At 24.4% G+C, this 22,000-nt stretch overlaps 3 protein-coding genes across 5 annotated transcripts; all 3 read right to left on the bottom strand.

The window, feature by feature from the left end:
- Positions 1-296: 296 nt before the first annotated feature.
- LOC126904614 (uncharacterized) lies at positions 297-8,189 on the bottom strand. 2 transcript variants are annotated; one of them, XM_050683783.1, is made up of 6 exons: positions 8,025-8,188; positions 7,081-7,124; positions 5,384-5,477; positions 5,139-5,284; positions 1,454-1,538; positions 297-630 (listed from the first exon to the last, which is right to left on the bottom strand). In XM_050683783.1, the coding sequence occupies exons 1-5, from the start codon at positions 8,026-8,028 to the stop codon at positions 1,488-1,490; spliced, it is 339 nt and encodes a 112-aa protein (XP_050539740.1). In that variant the 5' UTR covers positions 8,029-8,188; the 3' UTR covers positions 297-630; positions 1,454-1,487. The 2 variants fall into 2 exon arrangements, with proteins under 2 accessions (XP_050539740.1, XP_050539739.1); XM_050683782.1 differs by lacking the exon at positions 1,454-1,538 and having other exon boundaries at positions 8,025-8,189.
- Positions 8,190-11,483: 3,294 nt separating this feature from the next.
- On the bottom strand, positions 11,484-14,685 carry LOC126904611 (syntaxin-12-like). Of its 2 annotated transcripts, none has more exons than XM_050683776.1 (7): positions 14,437-14,685; positions 13,573-13,642; positions 13,333-13,432; positions 12,864-13,017; positions 12,679-12,785; positions 12,449-12,604; positions 11,484-11,759 (listed from the first exon to the last, which is right to left on the bottom strand). In XM_050683776.1, exons 1-7 carry the CDS (start codon positions 14,540-14,542, stop codon positions 11,670-11,672), a joined length of 783 nt encoding a protein of 260 aa, XP_050539733.1. In that variant the 5' UTR covers positions 14,543-14,685; the 3' UTR covers positions 11,484-11,669. The 2 variants fall into 2 exon arrangements, with proteins under 2 accessions (XP_050539733.1, XP_050539732.1); XM_050683775.1 differs by having other exon boundaries at positions 11,494-11,759; positions 12,846-13,017; positions 14,437-14,680.
- Positions 14,686-15,738: 1,053 nt separating this feature from the next.
- On the bottom strand, positions 15,739-18,274 carry LOC126904610 (39S ribosomal protein L15, mitochondrial). The gene is made up of 5 exons (XM_050683774.1): positions 18,074-18,274; positions 17,813-17,967; positions 17,076-17,241; positions 16,846-17,005; positions 15,739-16,062 (listed from the first exon to the last, which is right to left on the bottom strand). Exons 1-5 carry the CDS (start codon positions 18,170-18,172, stop codon positions 15,761-15,763), a joined length of 882 nt encoding a protein of 293 aa, XP_050539731.1. The 5' UTR covers positions 18,173-18,274; the 3' UTR covers positions 15,739-15,760.
- Between the last annotated feature and the right edge of the window lie 3,726 nt (positions 18,275-22,000).

Genomic DNA, 22,000 nt, shown 5'->3' with positions numbered 1-22,000 from the left:
TTAGATGGTTTGGTCATGTTATGAGGAAAGAAGAATCGGAAGCTGTAAGAACAGTTATAGAAATGAATGTTAAAGGAAGAAGAGGTAGAGGAAGACCAAGAAAGAGATAAAGAGATGTTATTGAATGTGATACATGGACGGCTGATTGTACGTAGATGATGTAGGAGATGATCGTGTTAAGGGGAAGTTTTAGATAAAGGTGGCCGACCTCAAATAGTTGGGATTATGGCAAGGAAAAAGAAGAAGAATAGTTTTAATTATATCATAATTCATTATTAAACTAAACATACTACAAATATTTTTACTATAATTATATTTATTAGTGAATATATTTTATTAACTTTACACATAAATTTAAATTTAACTAAAATAGTTTTAAAAATATTTATCTGTATAATAAATTATTGTACTTTCAATTAACTATTAAATAAGAATAAATTATGGGCTTTTGATAGTTACGTTTTTGAAAAATTTTAAAATCATGCTTCGAGTGATTATGAAGGTCTTGTAATGAAATATTTTAAATTCTTATTAGGGCTGTCTTTTACGTTTTTTAACGACTTTTTTATAAGCTTTTTCCCATTTGGTACTACTTTTTTTGTCATCTGAACCTGGTGGATGAAGACGCATCTGAAAAATATTATTTTAATTACAATTAGGTAAAATTAATAATATATTGAAACCTTAAAGGTTAATAAATAAGCTTAAAAAGATAAGTAATTAAGTAGGTGAAGATAATTTCACTGTTCATCCAATTTATCAATAATGACACAAAATATAAAACAAAAGTAAATTTCGATTGAAGTAAAATTTATACTAAATTATTTATTACACAAATTTTGTATGTATAAACACATTGTCTTTAATTGGTAAAAATTAGATCAGAGTTAAAATAATAGTAAATAATTTTTTTATAATGTAAACTTTATGTAGTTCAGACACGTACATATGATTTTTCAATAAGGGCTAATACCAAAATTAAAAATTTTAGTTTTAGCCCTTATATCCTCTGAATATAATAATGTATTTATATATTGTATACATTACATTGAACACTTATTTTAAATCTGAGGGCTGTATTTCCTATGCCTTTTAAAGTACAATTGAAAGCTTCACAGCATCTAAAATATATTTTTGTAGATAAATTTTACTAATTTATTACATTATTAATTCTATTAATAAAGACTTTGTTACAAATTAAAAAAATTATGATTTTTCTAGTTCGCTATAGACAAAATTACTAAAATTTAAAAAATTGATATCTGTGTCACCATTTATATTGTTTATAAATTTCTAATAGATAATATTTTGGAAAAAAAGTAACAAAACATATAAATGTGTTAGTCACGATACGAGCTTAGAACATGCATAGATTTGGCGTTAGTATTATATAAGAAAATGTTTACACTGCATTAAAAAAAAATACAGTTGATAATTATTAGGATTTTCCAACCTCTTTACGTTATATTTTGTTAGAATTTTTAATTTTATTCGTTATTCCCGAATAAAATATCTGATTGTTTCTTCGTCAATCTCCTCTGAAAGTTATAAATTAATATTACATTAATATAAATTATGTATTAAATATAAAATAAATAAGTTATGTTGAATATAGTTAATCTTAATTATTAATGGAAAGCACAGTATCAACCATCAGCATAACTAGAACAAATTTTTAGGGAAGTTAGATTTAATTTTTCCCACTTTAAAAAATGTATTTATACAATAATACATACATATTATCTAAATGTTTAGAACCGGCTAGTTACGCTGATGATATTAAATTATATTAATTTTAATTTTGCAATGCATTTAATAATAAAATATTTAGTTTATTAACTGTTTAATTAAAGTAAATGTTTAAAATGTCATTCTAGATTTCGTAACTTATTGAATTGAAAATTTTCTAGGTAAATTAAGTAAAATAGTTATTAACGCGATTGAATAAATATTAAATAAGTCATATAATATGAAAGTACCTAAAATGATAATTTCTAAAAAATACGAACATAACTATTAATTTGTCTCGACCCAAATGTCGGTATCCAATTTTTTATATTTTATTTAAAAATAAAAAAAATTTACTTATAAGTAGGGCCCGGATTTTTATGCAAATGCATATTCTACTACAGTTCACTTAGAGTTATTTTGATTGAAAATTTCGACGTTTTATAATGAATAGATTCTATTTCTATAATTTATTTTACATATTTGATCAAAAATAACTATAAATCGCATATTTCTGTATAATTGCATAAAATTTACAAATGTACTTATACTGTTATAATATTTATAGATATTAAAATACATTTTTAAAATTTTGCTCGATTTTACACAGTTAATTATTTTATAATTATTTTTTTCATTCAAATCACATCTCAACAAAAATTGGCGAGAGTTCCCACCACCCAATTTAATCAGCAACGTGTAAGTTGTAACTGCGCCAATGTATTTCTCTCAAAAAGTCATTTTGAGCACTAACTGGTGTCGCTAATGTCGATATGGTACTAAACGGCTATTCGTTGGTGTAGTTTATCCGTACCTACTTTTACTATTGGAATCAAATATTACTTATTAAATGTGACATTTCTTAATTGCCCAAAACAAAAAATGACAATTGTTACGTAAGAGATCACCCAGGTGTCTTTCGTACAGATGGAGCTATATTATTTTGTAATTTTTGTAAAACTAATGTATCGCGTGACAGAAAATCACAGATTACTCGACATTTAAAAACATCAAAACACATTGAAAACGACAAGTTAAAATCAAATAAAGACCAGGTCCGTCAACAGTATTTAAAAAAGTCGTTTGATCTAACCAAAACAAATGTAATATAGGTCATTATTTTGTAAAACTGAAAACAAAGCATTTTTGTAATGTTTGGTTTAACTATGAATTTCTTGATCTATTATTACAAAAATATAATATTGTCTATTATTTATAAACCTAGAAGTAGAACACTTTTGTAATGTTTAGATTAATTGTAATTCCCGAATTATTGTTACTATCAGGAAGTAAATATTTATAAACATTTTTGAAAATGATTACTATATGAATTTTATAAAAAGAAAAACAAAATATGTTAGTATATAAGATGAAATGGAATGAATTGAAGGGAGGAGAGAGAGAAGACCTCGGGAGTACCGAAGGTAACCTCTTTCCGTGTGGTACGTTTGTGACATTAAGTTTTTATTTTGGTGTATTATTTATTTATCCGTTTTTAAGTGTATCAATATTTTATATGTTTTATTTTGATTGATTATATCTTTATTAACTACATTTTGCGTTATTATTGAACTACTATAACTATAAGTTAAAACAAAAAGATTGTTCCATATATAAATACAACACAAACAATAAAAATATAAATGAGTTTAATAAATATATCTGTACCTTTATGGTGGCAAATGATATTCCACTCTGGAAACTACAAAACCCAGATTTCAAATATTTTTTCGAAAAATATATTAAATTAAAATTACCTGACGAATCTTCACTACAAAAAAATTATGTTCTCCAGTGTGATGAAGACGTATTACAAAACATCAGAAAAGAAATAGAGGATTGTTTTAACTGGAAATCGATAGACGAAACTATCGATGCCATAGGGCGTTACGTCGCAAGTATAATAATTGGTTCTCTATCTTCAGGAAAGTCAACGAAATCAATTATTTGAACTGTTGAAAATTTAGAAAAGGCCAACTTTCAAACAATTTCAAAATTATTCAATGACTCAATGAGTATATTGTGGCCTGAAAAAGTATTAATTTATGTCACAGACGTTGTCCCTTACATGATCAAATCTGGACAAGCGCTAAAAGTGTTTTACCCAAAACTAGTTCACATAACATGTTTGGCCCATGGCCTTCATAGGTTATCGGAAGCTTTTAGAGATCGTTTTCTAAAAGTTGATTTGTTAGTTTCTAACACAAAAAAATTATTTTTAAAAGCACTTGCTCGGGTAAATACTTTCAAAGAAATGTGCCCAAATTTAAGTTTACCGTCACAACCCGCAATTATTCGTTGGGGAACATGGCTTGATGCGGCTTTCTATTATAGTAAAAACTTTGATAGAATCAAAGAAGTTGTCAATACTTTTAATGACAATTATGCAAGGTCAAATTTTATATAACGACAATTCAATAAAAAATGATCTTGCAGTTATGCTATAAAATTTTAAATGTATCACAGAAACAATCAAACAAATAGAAAAATTGGGCACTAATCTCAGAGAAACTTTTGCGTTGATTCAAAATAAATTAAGTGAAGGAGGGAAAGCCATAAAGTTTGCTAAACTTAAACTAATGCAAGTATTAACAAAAAATCCAGGATATTCTCAAATTAAAAACATTTGTGGAATATTAAATGGAGAAATGAACAACAGTAATGATGGTATTGAAGAGTTGTCCTCTGAAGAAATTTTTTTTTTAAATATGTTATTATATCCTGCGACGTCGAAAGAAGTTTTTCTAAATATAAATCAATGCTCCGCGACAATGGAAAAAGTTTTAAATTTGACAATTTAAAAATAAATTTTGTCATTTATTGTTCTATTCGTTCAATAATTAATTTCACAATAATTTTGTGTTGTATTATGTTGTTTTAATAACTACGTTAACATTGCATTTATTTTACATTTAGATATTTTAAATGGATTATCTATTGTCATTACCTGTTTTGTTATTATTTCAATATTTTGTTTTTTTTTAACTACCCAAATAATGTGTTTTATTTGTTAGAAAAATATATATATATTTTTTTTGCATATTTTCACGTTTTTATATGCATAAATATGTGCATGTTCAGCAATATTTTTTGCATAAAAATCCGGGCCCTACTTATAACATAACATTTACGTTATCAACTTGAATGTTATCTTCATTTTCCTTTATTATTAAATTAAAGAGTAAGGCTATTAATAAATAAATTTCTTAAATGTGTTATCATAATTTATCATTTATAAACATCGTAGAAATTTTAGGCCAATTCTTTAAAATGTTTGAATTCAAAAAATAAAGTATAACTCAAGTTTACAAACTTGGTTGATAAGAGAATCATAATTATTTTTTAATTAAGGGTGCATTTTTTATTTTAGCTACAATTAGTTGATAACATTTTATTATTTATTGTTTTACCATAATTCTGTATTTTTCTTTGCAAGCATACTCTGTTTCATCAACATCTTGGAAACAATCGGATTTATAATCTTCAGGCAAAGGTTTTCCATCAAATTCGCATAATTTTTTTAGCGGTCTTGAGTGAACTAGCAACTTATCAAAACCTTAAAAAAATGAATTAATTATTGAAAATATAACATAAATTTTCGTTAGAATATATAATAAAAATGATTATTTATATATTTTTAAATATAAATTATTACCAGTAGGCTTATTTAATGGACAATAAAACACATTAGGAGTTTTTTTGTCATAAACAATTGATTTTCGCATCATGTCTCCAGCCATAACAACGCTCTATAAATATAAAATAAAAATATTAATATATGTATTTAAATAACCAATAACTATTATACAGATTATAAAATAAATAAACTAATGAACTATTCCCAAATCTATTTCATGAGGACACTGGTATGAAATAGACATTTCTTTATTTATTGCAATAAGTAAAGTAACAGGTTAATTTTTACGACAATGGAAACCTTTTTCCTTACTTTTGGACACTATATATGCATCGGCGATCCGAGAAATCTTACCTTTGGTTTTAAGTTTATTTTACAAGAGGACCAATAATAGGAAAAAGTAAATAATATCATGTTTTTAGTTGTAAACGTACATTTTGCGAACCTTAAGAAGTATATTTCGTAGTAATGAACCTGTAATTTTAAGTAATTATATACTACTTAAAATTTTATCATTAATGAAGTAAGGGCTCCAAGTCGGTGATTAATGTGAAAATAATTTGCTCACGAGCCATTGTTTTATATTTCCATTATTGATGTAATAACTGTTATGTCTATCATAATATCTATGATAACAAAATGTTTCCATTACAGGTTTTTCAAATTTTGAGAAAAACAAGTAATGCATAAATACATTTGCTTGGAAAACAATTAAACATTTTTTTTTAACCATCTTGTTTTGTAACTTAAAACCCCAATAGTTCAAAGTTGTAAAGATTAAACTGCAAGGATTGTTCTTCTGAATTTGTCTTAAATTTTTCGAATAGATTAATTGAACAATTTTTCATTTATAGATGGATTTTCTCAGAACGCGCCATATATATATATATATATATAAGACACATTTACAAGATACTGTATGAGAATATAAAATATTTACGTATCCAATAAAATAAATAATACTAATGAATAAAAAAATTGGCTAATCAACTTAAATAAGTATCTTAAATCGTATAAATGAAAAAATAATAGTATGTTGATTAGTACAGAAATTAATAAAAAAAAACATTTGTCTCGATCCTCAATTGCCAACATATAATATAACCAATATGAACTCATTGTATATTAGCATATGGATATTAACATTTATTGAACACTGGCAGACCAAATGTATAAATTTATTTAATTGTATGAAAAAAAGAAATCACGCGATCTCAATAACTGAACTTTTCGCATCATTGTACAATTATATCAGATTTTAATGCCGTGGCAAATAAATAATATACATTATTGAACTCAATTGTGAATATAACGATTGAGATTTCATATACTAGAAAGTTATAATAAAATGTTAAGATTTTTATTTAAAATATATTTTTGTAAAACTCAATGTTAAAAACCTAGTTAAATAGTATTAACATGACTTATTAGTCCAAAATATTGTAAAAATTATATTAAAATTTTTATTAAAACTTTTATATTAAACAAATTAAAAACCTCTGAATAATGTTCTTATATTATTATCTATAAAACTATTTACTATTAAATTGAATACCGACCATTTATCAAAATGAAATTACATAAATAATCTAATTTTTTGTCTAAATGAATCGATACGCCACTTTTTTTTATTAATGAGTATTAAAAAAATTCTTTAACTAACCAATATCATTAATTAGATGGAAAATAACACATTGCATTTAAATTAAACTTACTATAATTGAAAATAGAAACAGAATTTGCATTTGAATAGACATATCTGAAATAATTAATAAATAACATTAAAAATCAGTTATTAAAAGATAGATAATTATGATAATTTGAGTAACTATAATAAAAATATAATCATCCATCACTTAAATAGTAATGTATTTAAAAAATGAAAAGAATTCACATTCAGAGCATTAAAAAAATGAATGGGCATAAATTCAATTAATTTAATTGAATTTGAAAAAACCTCATAAAAATAGTTTGTATATTTACTCTAAACAAGAAAAAATGTGTAATAAAATTCAATTTTTCATTATTAATGATCATTATACCTTTTTTAATGCATAATAATTAAAAAAATTATGTTTATATTAACTCTTCAATCGTTGTTTGATCTACTTAAAATTCACCTAGCCCAACAAGATAAATATAGATTTTAAAACACCCGTATTCAGTGAACTTCAATTTTCTTAAAAAAAAAATTACAAGAATTTTAAATATATCATATCACGTTTACACATCTTAATTCTCCTTTTTTATAATGTAAATAACCTCATAAATTAACACATTAATATTAGACATACAAAGTTATTATAATACAATAATAATATTTAAACAAATAAAGCACGAATTTTCTTTATTAATTTTCGACAAAACCTTTGAAATATTATGCAAGTATAAATAATATTTATAATAATTGTTTCTTAACTTTTATGTAAGAGGATAAAATAAATTCTTAATTACTCGGAATAACGTAATGTAAACGTCAACATAAGAATTGTTGCCTACGTTATTCTATAAATGGTCATCTTAGGTGCATTTTTTTACACACTTCTACTGTATGTGTATATAATAATAATTTATTTTAATACAACTAGAATTAAACTGGAACTTTCTAATATTTTTTTGAAAAAATTAATAAAATAATTACTTTTGTAGATTTACTTACTCATAATTTAAAACGTTGAGGATACACCAACTATAAGACAATAACAAATTATATAATTATAATAGACATCACAGAGTATTCACGTCTGTCCAGTTGTAAGTTTAGCAATGTAATGGAGTGAAGGATAATATAGTTGTAAAATAGATATCTTTGCATTGGAACCTTCTACAACTACAGAAATGTTTCAAAGAATATTTAGTTAAAGGTGGGCTGTGGGCGTTAACCCCCACGTAATTGTACCCAAGTCAAAAACAGGTTTCAAACGTTTTAACAGCGCTAGCAGGGGAAAATGGTAGGAGTAATATAACTGATTCTTAGGTTCACTGATTCATTTAAACATGACAATTTTATTGTGTAACACAACGCTCCTATGACTTAACTCTTCCTGTGTATCTTAAACAGAAATCATGGATATATCTGGGGAATTAATGTGATTAAAACTCTTCAAATTCTGTCTTACCTCCCTAAAAATGTAATAAGTATATGTATTTTATGTTGTACAAAAGTATTTTATAGTAAGAGAAGAAATTAAATTGTATCTTCCAAATTCTTTACTACAATTGGAATTATTAGCAGAGGCGTATTTAGAAATTTATAATGGTGGCGCAACAATTTTTTTTTCATGGATAAGGTACCATAAATTATAAGTCAGAACGTCTATATTCTTAAGACTTTTACCAGATTAAAGCTTTTAAAATGTATTTATTATTCAACAAAAAAATTGTTTCCCAACAACGTTTCTTCTAGGAGAAATCATCCGTCAAAGTACAAAAAAATTATTTGTTATCAATTTTTAAAATGTTTTGAAACGTCTGCGTTCTTTAAACCCGAGGGCGGTGTCCAACGATTTTGGATCCCCCAGAAGCTGTTTCGTGCATTAAATACTATGTAAAATGCATAGATCTCGATTTTTGTTATTTTAAATGAAATATTTCAAATTTATTATTAATTTTTTCACAGTTGTATTATTAGTTTTGATAAAATTGTCCGCCAAACGGCGATTCCCGGAAATCGAATATGTTACCATTATAAATTTATTTTTCTACGTATTTTTAAATGACTTTTTTCTCAGGGAGGTGATTATTACACTATGTTATTTTATTTCTTCTTATTTCAACATTTAACATAAACGTTACCTCTCCGATAGAATTATAAAAGCTATTAAGTACTAAGTAATATTTTTTTAAATAGAATGACATTTAAGACACAATCTTCTATTCAAAGTTTTTTTTTTTAAATCTTTTAAAAAGTCTAATAATGTTCAAATAAATATGTTAGAAGAAAATTTACCTGCTAAAAGACCACTTCCCGCCCTCTAATAATAGTACAAAAAAAACTAAAGAAGATTGTGGATCCATTTTCGTTATTAACTCAATTATGATATGTTTATTTTACATCGAAATACTTTAAAAAAATGTAATCAATGATGTATTTAATAAAGTTTGGATACCGGAAATAAATTTAAAGTTTCAGTACATCGTTTATTTCAGGGAATGAATAAAAGAAATAAAAATCTTAATTTCAATATTCATGTTTAACACGATTTCCTTGGTCGTCGTATTCAGCAATATAAAATGGCATTCTGTATATTTAGTATCGCGTTTTCAAGTTGTCGTGATGGACTCAACTCTCAAGTGTTAGATAGTCTTGTATAAAAAAATTTAACGACTGGAAACACGCGGTTGAAACATTTATTAACCATTCATCTCTAGAATATTACAATAAATGTTGTCTTGACGTTACACATTTTTTAAATGTTTTGAAAAATCCATGTAAATTTACCGAGCAAAAAATAGTTTTAGGGAGAGCTAAACAAGTTGCAGAAAATTGGAACAAAATCAAACCAATAATTAAAGCTATCACGAAGGCGTCAAAACATTTCTTTGTGTGATCATTGTGACAGTCAATTAACTGTCACTAAATATGATGACTTAATAAATAATGAAGGAAATTTTAGAGAAATTCTCCGTTTTCAAGGTCAAGGAGATTTAAATGTTTCTATAAAGTGTAGGGACTATTAAATATATAAGTAAGACTGCTAAATAACAAATAAATAAAAAATGCTATATAACAAATATAATAATAAAATCTTCTATTTCAGTACTACTCCAAAAAATTGTAGCGCGAGTAAATAAAGCTAAATGTTTTTAAATACAGGCTGATGAAACAGCTGATATATCATGAGTTGAACAAATTTCTCTCTGTGTCAGATTCGTTAAACTTTTTCTTTTTCTTCTTTCGCAGACTAGACTAAACAGGTTGGCGATAATGTCAATAAAGATAAAAATTGTGTTAACAGTTGATGGAGTACTCACAAAACTCAGTAAAACGAAAAAATTAGATTTTATTTTATAAAGTATATTTTAATGTAGAAAAAATTACTTTTTTTTTACTAATCATCAGACATTTTTTGGACCTCTCCCCCCAGAAAAATGTTGAAGATCCGCCACTGTTTAAACCTATATGAAATTACTGCTTTTAAGAAAAAAAAAAAAAAAAAAAAACCTTTAATATTTAAATAAAATTTAAAAATAGCAATTTTGTACGATTACAAATATACAAATTATTGTTATATTTACTAAATACGCATCAATGCGCTTTTTATAATAGTAATGTAAATCACTGTCCCAACCATGTCGCATCTTTACTGTGGTGAATATAATCTAGATAAAATTTTTATCAACCCAATACAAAAATACTGACCTATATAAAAGTTTATGTAGGCGTTATCTACTAGTCAATATTAAAAAAGTATGTGACACTATAGATTTTTAAATTAATTATTTAAAAAACAATTCTCACGTGGTCTTACATTTTGTTATTGAATAAAAAAGCATCTTCATGATAGTTTCCCGAAAAATATAACTTATTTTTTTCAAACACTTAATCTATGTTAACAATTATCTTTTTCGTCTTCTACCATTAATAGTATTTAATTGTAACAAATTTAGTAAAACTTTATTCAAATAATTGTCTAAAACTTTTTTCAATACACAACACAAGTTTTGGTTAAAACTATGAGATTTCATACTATAAATTATAAATAAAACATATATAAAATTATTCAAGTAGAATAATAAACATTCATACCATTTTTAATATATTTTTTATAATAACAAATAAGCAAATCTAGACATTAATAATAAAATAAATAATAATTTGTAATCATCTATTATGTATTATGCATAGTATAGGAATAATATATTATACTTATAAATTATTAACATAACAATAATATAATTATGATTAAAAAGGAGTAACAGGTTATACATATATAAATTAAAAAAAAAATAAATGTTTACTAAGTAAAATAATAAAACATAATTCACATTATATTACACATGTTTATTAATCTATAAACAATAGTATAAACTAAATTAATACTTAAACAAAATGTAAACAATAATTTCTATAATATAATTTATAATTAAATAAAATGACACTTTAATATTCAAATAGATTTAAATAAGATATTTTTATTTTTCTTAAGTATAAATATTTTTTAATTTTACAATATACATATAAATATATTTAATGTTATGTTATTTATTTGAAGTTCTTAGTTTTTTTATTTTATACCTTTTAATATATTTTATTTTAACAATAAATAAAGTAAATACTTAATTATAATGATCAAAAATACTTTTATGTACCCCAATAAATTGTTAAAATAATTATAATTAATATTACTGCACAAATTGTTAACAAATAACATCTCTTTTTCCTTAGTTTATTCTGCAAACATAAATGAAATAAAAGTAATTGTTATTCTAAGTTATTAAATATTTTAATCTTTTTGTATAGTAGCTTAATTAATATAAAAATTTGTGTATCAGACTATAGAATGTTAAAGCAAATATAAACTATAAATATCATTATATGAAAATTATTAAAATCAATAATAAACTCATCTTCTAATAAAAAACAATTCAGCAAGAGGTATTTATTGCCTACAATAAATATTTAAAATATAAAATTAATTAAATTAATATTATTATTTAATTATATATTTGGCTATACTCAGTACAGATTATAATGGATCATCTAATAAAGCTAGAATTACAATTTATTGATATTCACTCAGATAAATGATACATTTCGATTGACTGTCAATTTTTGGTTTTATTTGTTTATATTTTATTACTTTTGTCTTAGAGTAAATAGTCAACCATTGACTAATATATAGAAAGGTTACCGCCTTGGAAAATTTTTATGCACTGATTAGAGTGTTTTTAAGTAGTACAGAGTATAGAAGGGATTAATTTTAAATATAAGTCATTAAATTATAAATGTAAACAGATATTTCAGTGTTTATATTCACCTATCTGTTTTATCTAAAAAGATCTTATGTATATTTAAGAAATTTAAAATTAGCATAAGAAAAAATTAAGAACACAATATTTAAGTGATAGTTCTGTACTTACTGTATACTCTGATGCTCTTCTAAGTTGACTAGTTGCCTCTTGAACTGAAACACCTGTTATTTGAACATTGGCTTCAATACTGTCAATAACTTCACCTTGATTGTGAACTAAAGTGCCTAGTTCTTTGAATATTTGATTCACATCACTAATGTCATTCTAAATTTTTGTTTTGTTTATTAAACATTTTGTAAAAAACAATTTATTTAAATTTCTTTTCTTATCATACTAACTTCTAGTTGCCTAATTGCTTGCTCTTGTTCAACTACTTGTAAATTTACTTCATCTAATATTTGTATTTGAGTTTGATCATATTGGCTATCAGATGGTTGAGAATAACCTATTAAAAAAAAATCTGTAAGAATCAGATTGAAATTTTTAACTATCTCAAAAAATTAACCATAATGATTCTTGGAACCTGGTGGTGGAGGTAATATTCCTGTTGATGCCTTAGTACGTTTGAGAAGTTCTGCATTTTCTTTATCATATGCTTTACGTTGAATTGCTTGAAATGCATTTAATGTTGATGTAAAAGATTCTGCTAAACGTTCTTTTTGGATTTTCAACTGTCTCTAAAAGTTTATTTAAATAGAAATGAGTTATATTTTTTAAATAAATGCTGTAATTTAAACAAAAATTAAAAAAAAATTGTCGATTATAAGCTATAAATAAAACAATGAATTATATTTTAGAATGTTTAGGAAAATCTTTATCTGTATCTGCAAAAAAAATAGTTAAAGTAAAAAATTATTTATTTTATTTTATTAATGTCAAATATTTTTGCATAGGTAAAAATATTAATACTAATAATTTTTATATATTTCAAAATATTTTTATCAAACAAACTAAATTAAATTATTTTTTATTCAATTAATACATCAACCAACTTGATCAACTTGAGAACTATATGAACGAATTTCATTCAATTCCTTAAGACTATGACTGGTATCTTTAGATAACTGTTGTGTGTAATGTGAAATTTGGTGTCTAAAAATAAACCCATTTCATTATACATCAATTATTATAAAAAAATTCAAAGAAACAAACTACCTCAATAATATTAAGTATATTTTATTACATATTTATTTTGTATCTAAATCAAAAAAATAAAAATGAATAAAACTTACAATTGTTTTCTCACTTCAGTAGCATCATGCATAGTACTTAACTGGTTGACCATTCTATTCATCGATGACACTAAAAAATTTTTTATTTAAGTTAACTTAAAAGCGACTATTTTCACAATTTACACAGTCACTGTAAATATTCAAAGTAACCCAAAACATTAATACTACTTAACCCTAATAGTTTTGTCACAGGTCAAAGGTCAAACCACATTTTCTATTCAGCCTTTTGATTCTTATATATTAATTATGTAAGAATCATTTTAATTTTTATAATTTAATATTATAGTAAGTAACAAAAGTGGAAATTTTAAGAATACTTAACATTAAGGGCTTATTTTTTACAATATTCTAAGCTATTAGAGCTTAATTTATACTTAAAATTTCCAAAGTCTATCTTAAAAATAAACTGAGATACGTAGGTTCAAAAACATCAGATAAATTGTTTTATGTAAAGATAAACTTGGTCCTACATACTACTGTGCGCTTAGATTTAATTCCCTATGATTAATTTAAAATATTTTTTTTTTTTGGTCTAGTGCACCCATTAAAATGGGCAATAAATGTTAATTTTAAAACAATTGTAAACAATTGGTACAATTAAATTTATATTATCCAACATAAAATGGTGTTTTGACTTTTAAGAGTTAACATAGGAGTCAGTCATAATGGATTTAAATTAATTGTAATATTGAAATAAATATGTTTAAAGACAAATTAGCTCTGGTATTGAGTCTGTAGTAATAATACTACTAAGTTTTTTTATCAAATATTAACTATAATATAGTTACAAAATAATGAATAAATACATTTTAGGTTTAAAAATAATTAATTATTATATATAAAGGAATGAGATTATGAAATTACCATTTTGTGAAATCTTTTGTATGTTTGTGCCAATCAATTGAGCTAATTTTTGAAAGTCTTTTTCACCTCCATTGCTTTGGTATGAATTACCATAAAAACCATCCATATTTAAGAATTATTGCGAACACTTAAATAAAAAATGTTGATTTATAACGAATTAAAATTTATAAATGTCTGCAATAAATAGTAGTAATTATAAACAATAATAAAAATTAGTTACATAACTTTTAATGATAAAATTGTGAAATCATCAGATTATGTTAAGCTGTATTTTTTGAAGGTAAACTATTAACATGGTATACTATTATAAGTAATAGGACATATACATGTTAATATGATACCAAGCTGTACAAGATTTCTAATGATAAGTTATTACAAAGCATGAGTCATCCGTCACTAAAGATAACAAAATACTTAATCAAGTCAGCTTTGCCATAATGAAATTTCAAAGAGTTAGTAAAAACGTATCCTAAATTTGTAAAATTGTGACTAATAATTTCTATATATACAATTTATCATACATAAGAAATCCACAAATTAGGAACTATTTTATGATTTTAGATATGCAGAAGAATCTAAATTTTCTAAAATTTAAACAATATAGTACTAAGTTCTAGCGCATTCAGTGTTTTAAAATTCTGTTTCATGGAAAAATTATCCTTTCATACGTACTCAAATAATTAATGATTTTAATTTAAAATTAATTTATTTTTTCAAGTAAAATTATAACTACCAATCTGATCTGATTTAAAATTTTTTATGCAAACTATAGTTTTAAAAATCACTACTTGGTAGAATAAATTTGATGTAGAGATCATAATTATTAATTTTGTTATATTCAACAGTAATGGAAAATGAAAGCCAAGATTCCCTCATCTAAAAATACTAAAATATCGTCATAATTAATTGACATAAATTGAACATTTATTTAGTTTCACTTTCATTTTTTGCTGTATTTTTTGAAACTGAAGTACTTACTTAAAAATAAAACATTTTAAAAAAATGTCTGCAATAAGTGTTAATAAATTTAAAATAAAGTCATTTAATTATATAGTGAATTATTGAAACCAAGTCTCAAACAAATATTTGAATATTATATACACATATTATGGTTTATTAATGTTATCATAATTATTTTACTTAGTTTTTATTTTAAATTATGTTATTAATTTGAAGTACATGATAAACCAAGTTTTTAATTTTGTAATTCATAAGAAAATTAATTAAACTAATTTTGATACCTATAAATTTAAAAACTATTTAAGTTAAAAAAACAACATAAATATGAAAAGTAACATAATATACTACATTGACAACATTTATTTTAACTTTTATAAAATTTTATAAGTTCAGGATCAGTAGGTTTAAGAATAACTTTATCTATAAGATTAACAACCCAGCCTGGTTCAAGTCCATAAAATATTTGTCTTTGATCTTTTCTTGTTGTAAGCATTTCATAATCTAGATCATCTTCTATTTTTGGAAGTGTATAACCATACTTTTGAGCTAATACAAATCGTTCCCAAGATATTTTTTCAGGATCTGCTAAATAACCTCGATTTGTAGCACTTGTATAATAAAGAATGGCATCTTCAGGAGGTATCATTCGTCTTGGAATTGCTTCGCCTAAAAGTATAAATTTAGTTTAAAGATAACATAGATTTGTGTAGTTAAATGATAAAATATTCAGTATTTGTTGTTTTTATGACATAATTCAAAGGTATTTTTGTTTTTTAATAGATACAAGAGTAATCAGAATGAAAATATTAATAATATTGATATAATAATAGATGTATTTATTCAACATTCAGTAAAAGAAAAGTAATAAGTTTATGGATTGAATTTTTTTTTAAACCTTTAAAGTTAAAATGATTGAAATGCCACTTTAGAAAAACAAATTTTGAATGTATAGTGATCCCTGAGTCACGTTGTGTTGTGAGTTTTAATACGACATTGGGCGTCCTGAAGCAATACCTCACGGTAGTTCCAAGGCGTCCAACACAATGTCGACCATTTAAAGTAATGACAGGAGGTGAGGTGTGGGTGCTGTTATTTTAATCACTAGACACATCTCAGCCTCATTCCTTCTTCTAACTAGGTATAAAAATATTAATAACTTCTGAAATATTGATCCAGATTTTATAATGAGGTTTTAATAGATCATTATCTAATAAATAACCTAGTTATTATGTATGTTGACAATTAAAAAATGTCTGTTGAAACCCTTATTATGTATAAAGGATAAATATAACATAAATCATGATTGATAAATTAAGAAAAACATAGCACTAAAAAAATCAAAAATAATGTTCTAAATATTTTATGAATTTATAAGTAAATCTTAAAAAAAAAAAAATTATTTTCAAAATAGATAGGAATAAATTATTGAAATATAAATAGAAACTTTACCTCTTTGAAAGAATGCCTTTGGATTAATCAATATAAATAAGCTATTTATATCATAAAAGGATGTTGTAATTACTCCACCATTTCTTTCTATTGCAGCAATTGTCGGTTCATTGGCCCACTGAACTTCTATGTTAATTTTTGCTTTGAAATTATCAGCACCCTAATTAAAGTATACTTATGATGTAACAGAGTAGAATAACATAAATTTAAAAATTAATTTTTTTTGATACTTCATCTGTCAAATTTACTCCAAAATGCTTCTCTTCGGGATTTATATTGTATAAACCGCTATTACACAACACTGATAAATCAATTGGTTTTCTAATATCTATACGATTCAAGTCTATCATTTTTTGTAAACTGTTCAATGAAAGTGGAGGATATTGTCGTCTTATTCTAAATATTAAAATATATTAAGCAAACAAGTAGTTAAATCTGTGAAACTTAGAGTACCAATTTTTATTATTTAATTTAAAACTTTAGAAGTATACACAAATAAGAATTAAGGTTACTGAGATACTAGACTCCAAAGCCAAGACTATAAGTACACAATTAAAAATTTATCATTTTTGACATTATGATATAATTTAATTTAGTTAATTAGTCTTCATATAGTGATATAAGTTCTATGTAAGAACCTATTTTAAGTTCTATAAACTAAGTACCTAGAGATTACTTTGAGATTTGCCCTCATAACAAAATAAAAACAAAAATAGAAAAACTGTCACTATTCATTACTAGGCAAGTAAAATTCAAAATGGACCCCCGGTCTTTCCAACCCATCCTATAATCTGGGCTTGAAGTTAACAACATTTTTTTGGTTATTATGTTTTTGAATGTGAGTTAATTATTATACATAAAAAGAAAAATGTATGTGAAAAATAATAATTTTAAATTTTAACAGTAAATTACCATGTAAATTAAAGTATAAAAATTGATGAACAATACAACCAAGATTTATACGTACTCATGGTTTTTGTAATATTGTTCCCTAGGAAATTTCAAATAAAATGGTGTATTTCCTGTTTCATAACCAGGCCTCATAAAATTTTGCCTAGCTTTTGATCCTTTATTACCATGACCATGCTTGTCACCACCATGTTGAGCTCGGCCACGTTTATTCTTTAAAATGAATAGTTTTTATAAATAATAAATAATAAGGTTTGTAAATAACTACAAATTATTTAATATTCAATCAACACGACTAACTTAAATAAAATATCTCTACCTTTCTAGTAGCACCGGCGTTATTTTTAAGATTAGAAATAGACAACCTAGGAAGATTTCTTAACAAATTCAAAACAGAATTGTTCGTAAATGAAGTCATTTTAAACAGATTTATTACTTTAATAAATTTAATGTATTTAAAATAATATTAAAAATGGCTTATAAACTTCAAATTCAATTACATTGTTAAAAATTATTAATGATAACGCTGATATTCACTTGTATAATGATAAAAAGTAAAAGACGAAATTGATAATTATTTATTGCAAGTATAAGACATTTTCTCAGAAACTATTGAATATTTCCATGTTTCGTTAAGGTAAATCTTGTTTGATTAAAAAAATATTTTTTTTCATCACATTAGGGATTAATATAATAATACGTATATTTAATTGTCTTATATTAGAATACATATTTTTGGTTTGAGTGTATGATAGAAAAAATGTTCAAAAATTTTTATTGTAATAATTATTTTTATTTCAAAAACGATATCAACTCCTATTTCCATACTTTATATTGGTTAATATTTTTTAGCTTCGATGCGAAGCTGAGAAGGTATTAATTTTACTATGATGTGTTTTTTTTTTTTTTTTATGTCTGTTGCCACTTTTTCTCAGCTCTCACCGAACGAATTTCTTTTAACGATACGTCAAAAGATCACAAATTGTATCTAGTCGAAGACATTACCCTCAAAAATTGAAAAAAATTCCATCGTTCCCCGTAAATGGGGGAAACCTCCAAACAAATTACAAATTTAAAAATCGCTAATTATCGAAATTTTCTCAATTTTTTTTTTCTTAAAACTGGCATTACTTTTTCAAAAATGAACAAATCAATGTAATTATAGATGCTTGATGTCTTTACCTATCATTTGATAAATTTTTTTTATAAATTTAACCCTTTATCTGCCCACAGGAGGGATTTAAAATGACAACTTTTTCACAAAAAATTTACTTTTTCAACTTAACTTATGAAAGTGTTCCGGAAAGTCTGACACTTTTATATATATCTTAAATTAAAGCTAATATAATGTACTTTATTATGAAAAAAAAATATGTAGTACTTTAATTAGTTTTCATGGTGAAAACGGACATTAAAGTTAATAAAAAAAAACTTCTCACTTTCGCTTTGAATCTATAAGAAAAGTACAGTCAGAATCAAACGATTTATTTTTGTAAAATGTGTCGATGCATATTTATAATAATTTTTTTTTTAATTTAAAATTTTCATTAAAAATTAAACTTGAGAGGCAGGCTACTCATAAAAGTCAAGTAGTCAGAACGTTTTTATTGCTAATAAAGTACATTAAATCAGTTTTAATCTGATCAAATGTAAAATAATGTCCATATAGTACACAAAAAACTAAAAATTCATCATTTAAAACGAAAATTGTATGATTTTTAGCTGTTATTCCCAGTAAATACTGTAAATAAAGTTTTTGTATAGTTTTTTCTTTTACTTAAAGAGTTTTGTATAGATTTAATTTGATGTAGGTTTGAAGAAGTCCGGTTTTTTTAAAATGACGGGGGTTGAGGAGAATTTTCAAAACTGTGGTGACTTCTAAAAAACCATCTAAATACGCTTTTTATTCTTTTGCGTATCGTTAAGTAAAATCGACCCAACAAAAAATTATAAATTTCCACTATTGACAGGAAAGAAAAATACGTGTATTTTTTTCATTTGATACGTAAACGAGAGGCTAATATTAGCTTAATCTACGCATCATACCTAAAATAATAAAAATAATGATTGTATCTAAAAATATCTTATAATGTTTTTTATTATTTACCTATTTCTAAAAAATTACATTTAGCAATTATATAAACACCATATTCTGACACATGTTTTTCATTAAATAATTGTTTAAATCCATCTGTTCCTATACTATTATTGAATTTTGTAAAATTTTTTGTCTTACGAATTAATATCTAATTTAATATTATCACTCTTTTTTAAAGAAAACGTTTTTACTTTTCGCCCTACAATGAAACTAATACAACTGAGTTATTTTTTAAAATAACTTTTAAATATTGTAGAAAATATTATTACCAAAATTAATTATTATAGTGTTAAAATAATTATTTATTATATAAAGTGATGTCCTAAATGCAGGCTCGGGACTTGTGATATGTCTTTGTATTTTAAGGGTCAATTTCTAACGCCGACTCGACATATATGCAAAAAAAAAAATCCCAGCATAGGGTAGGTCGCGGCACACTGGTGACGTGGCATAGTTGGATCAAGTATAATGATATCTGACAGTGATTAAAATCACTATCAAAAAAAAACGCTTCGATGCAAATCTTTAGATAGTGTTTAATTTTAAAAAATTGGTGGATTATTCCAAAAGCTTCATAAACTGCTAGTTCCTTATTAATATCCTGATTAAGACAAAGTATGTAGAATAAAAAAGGGATTATTAAAAAATAGTATTTCCCATAAAAAAATTATATTGATCAATACACTTTTCAATAAGTTATAGCATTATAAATTTAAAAATGTAAAAAATAAAATTGAGAATTTTCACACAATAATAGCATTTGGTAGCCATTTTCACCTTGAAGATAAAATAAAGTCCGAAATTTTTTTTTTCCATGATAAAGTATATTACATTAGCTTTAATTTAAGATATATATAAAAGTGTCAGACTTTCCGGAACACTTTCAAAATTTAAGTTGAAAAAGTCAATTTTTTGTGAAAAAGTTGTCATTTTGAATCCCCCCCTGTAGGCAGGTAAAAAGTCAGATTTATAAAAAAAATATACCAAATGATAGGTAAAGACATCATGCATCTACAAAAAAAAGAATTATATTGATCCATACATCTTTCGAGAAGTTATAGCATTATAAAGTTAAAAATATAAAAAAGAATTTTTTTACAAAAATCGTATTTTTTTTATTAAGTTTAATGTCTGTTTTCACCATGAAGATAAAATAAAGTCCGAAATTTTTTTTTACCATTATAAAGTATATTACATTAGCTTTAATTTAAGATATATATAAAAGTGTCAGACCTTCCGGAACACTTTCAAAAGTTACGTTGAAAAAGTTCTACTTTCTATATGCATTTTTATGTTTTGAATCCCCCCTGTATTTAGGGAAATGGTCCGATTTAAAAAAACAGTATGTCGAATGAAAGATCTATATAAATACTACTTCTCATAAAAAAATTGTAATGATTCATACATTTTTCAAAAAGTTATAGCATAATAAAGTTAAAAATGGAAAATACAAAATCGAAAATTTTCACACAAAAATAGCATTCGGTAGCCATTTTCACCATGAAGATAAGATAAAGTCCGAAATTTTTTTTTACCATAATAAAGTATATTACATTAGCTTTAATTTAAGATATATATAAAAGTGTCAGACTTTCCGGAACACTTTCAAAATTTAAGTTGAAAAAGTTCTACTTTCTATATGCATTTTTATGTTTTGAATCCCTCCTGTATTAATGGAAATGATACGATTTAAAAAAAAAGTATGTCGAATAAAAGATCTATATAAATACTACTTCTCATAAAAAAATTGTAATGATCCATACATTTTTCAAAAAGTTATAGCATAATAAAGTTAAAAATGTAAAATACAAAATCGAAAATTTTCACACATAAATAGCATTCGATAGCCATTTTCACCCTGAAGATAAAATAAAGTCCGAAATTTTGTTTTGCATAATAAAGAACATTACATTAGCTATAATTTAAGATATATATAAAAGTGTCAGACCTTCCGGAACATTTTCAAAAGTCAAGTTGAAAAAATTGTAATTTTTGCGGAGGTTTCCCCCATTTTCGGGGAACGAGGGAATTTTTTTCAATTTTTGAGGGTAATGTCTTCGACTAGATACAATTTGTGATCTTTTGACGTATCGTTAAAAGAAATTCGTTCGGTGAGAGCTGAGAAAAAGTGGTAACAGACAAAAAAAA

The sequence above is a fragment of the Daktulosphaira vitifoliae genome, unplaced genomic scaffold (assembly GCF_025091365.1).
Source record: "Daktulosphaira vitifoliae isolate Bord-2020 unplaced genomic scaffold, ASM2509136v1 Scaffold_4, whole genome shotgun sequence".
Classification (NCBI taxonomy): Eukaryota; Metazoa; Arthropoda; class Insecta; order Hemiptera; family Phylloxeridae; genus Daktulosphaira; species Daktulosphaira vitifoliae.
Note: the sequence above shows the minus strand (reverse complement) of the source record. Positions and strands in the feature narration are given on the sequence as shown.

What these genes read in the sequence shown, in the direction of transcription:
- LOC126904610 (XM_050683774.1), bottom strand. Translation starts at nt 18,172, where the DNA reads ATGACTTCATTTACGAACAATTCTGTTTTGAATTTGTTAAGAAATCTT. An exon ending in ACGCCGGTGCTACTAGAAAG is followed by an intron (nt 17,968 to 18,073) that starts GTAGAGATATTT and finishes TTCATTTTAAAG; the next exon opens with AATAAACGTGGCCGAGCTCA. An exon ending in GAGTAAATTTGACAGATGAA is followed by an intron (nt 17,006 to 17,075) that starts GTATCAAAAAAA and finishes TACTTTAATTAG; the next exon opens with GGTGCTGATAATTTCAAAGC.
- LOC126904611 (XM_050683775.1), bottom strand. Translation starts at nt 14,542, where the DNA reads ATGGATGGTTTTTATGGTAATTCATACCAAAGCAATGGAGGTGAAAAA. An exon ending in ACTGAAGTGAGAAAACAATT is followed by an intron (nt 13,433 to 13,572) that starts GTAAGTTTTATT and finishes GTTTATTTTTAG; the next exon opens with ACACCAAATTTCACATTACA. An exon ending in GAAGAGCATCAGAGTATACA is followed by an intron (nt 11,760 to 12,448) that starts GTAAGTACAGAA and finishes TTATGTTTGCAG; the next exon opens with AATAAACTAAGGAAAAAGAG.
- LOC126904614 (XM_050683782.1), bottom strand. An exon ending in TGTTTCTATTTTCAATTATA is followed by an intron (nt 5,478 to 7,080) that starts GTAAGTTTAATT and finishes TTATATTTATAG; the next exon opens with AGCGTTGTTATGGCTGGAGA. An exon ending in AAGAAAAATACAGAATTATG is followed by an intron (nt 631 to 5,138) that starts GTAAAACAATAA and finishes AATATTTTTCAG; the next exon opens with ATGCGTCTTCATCCACCAGG.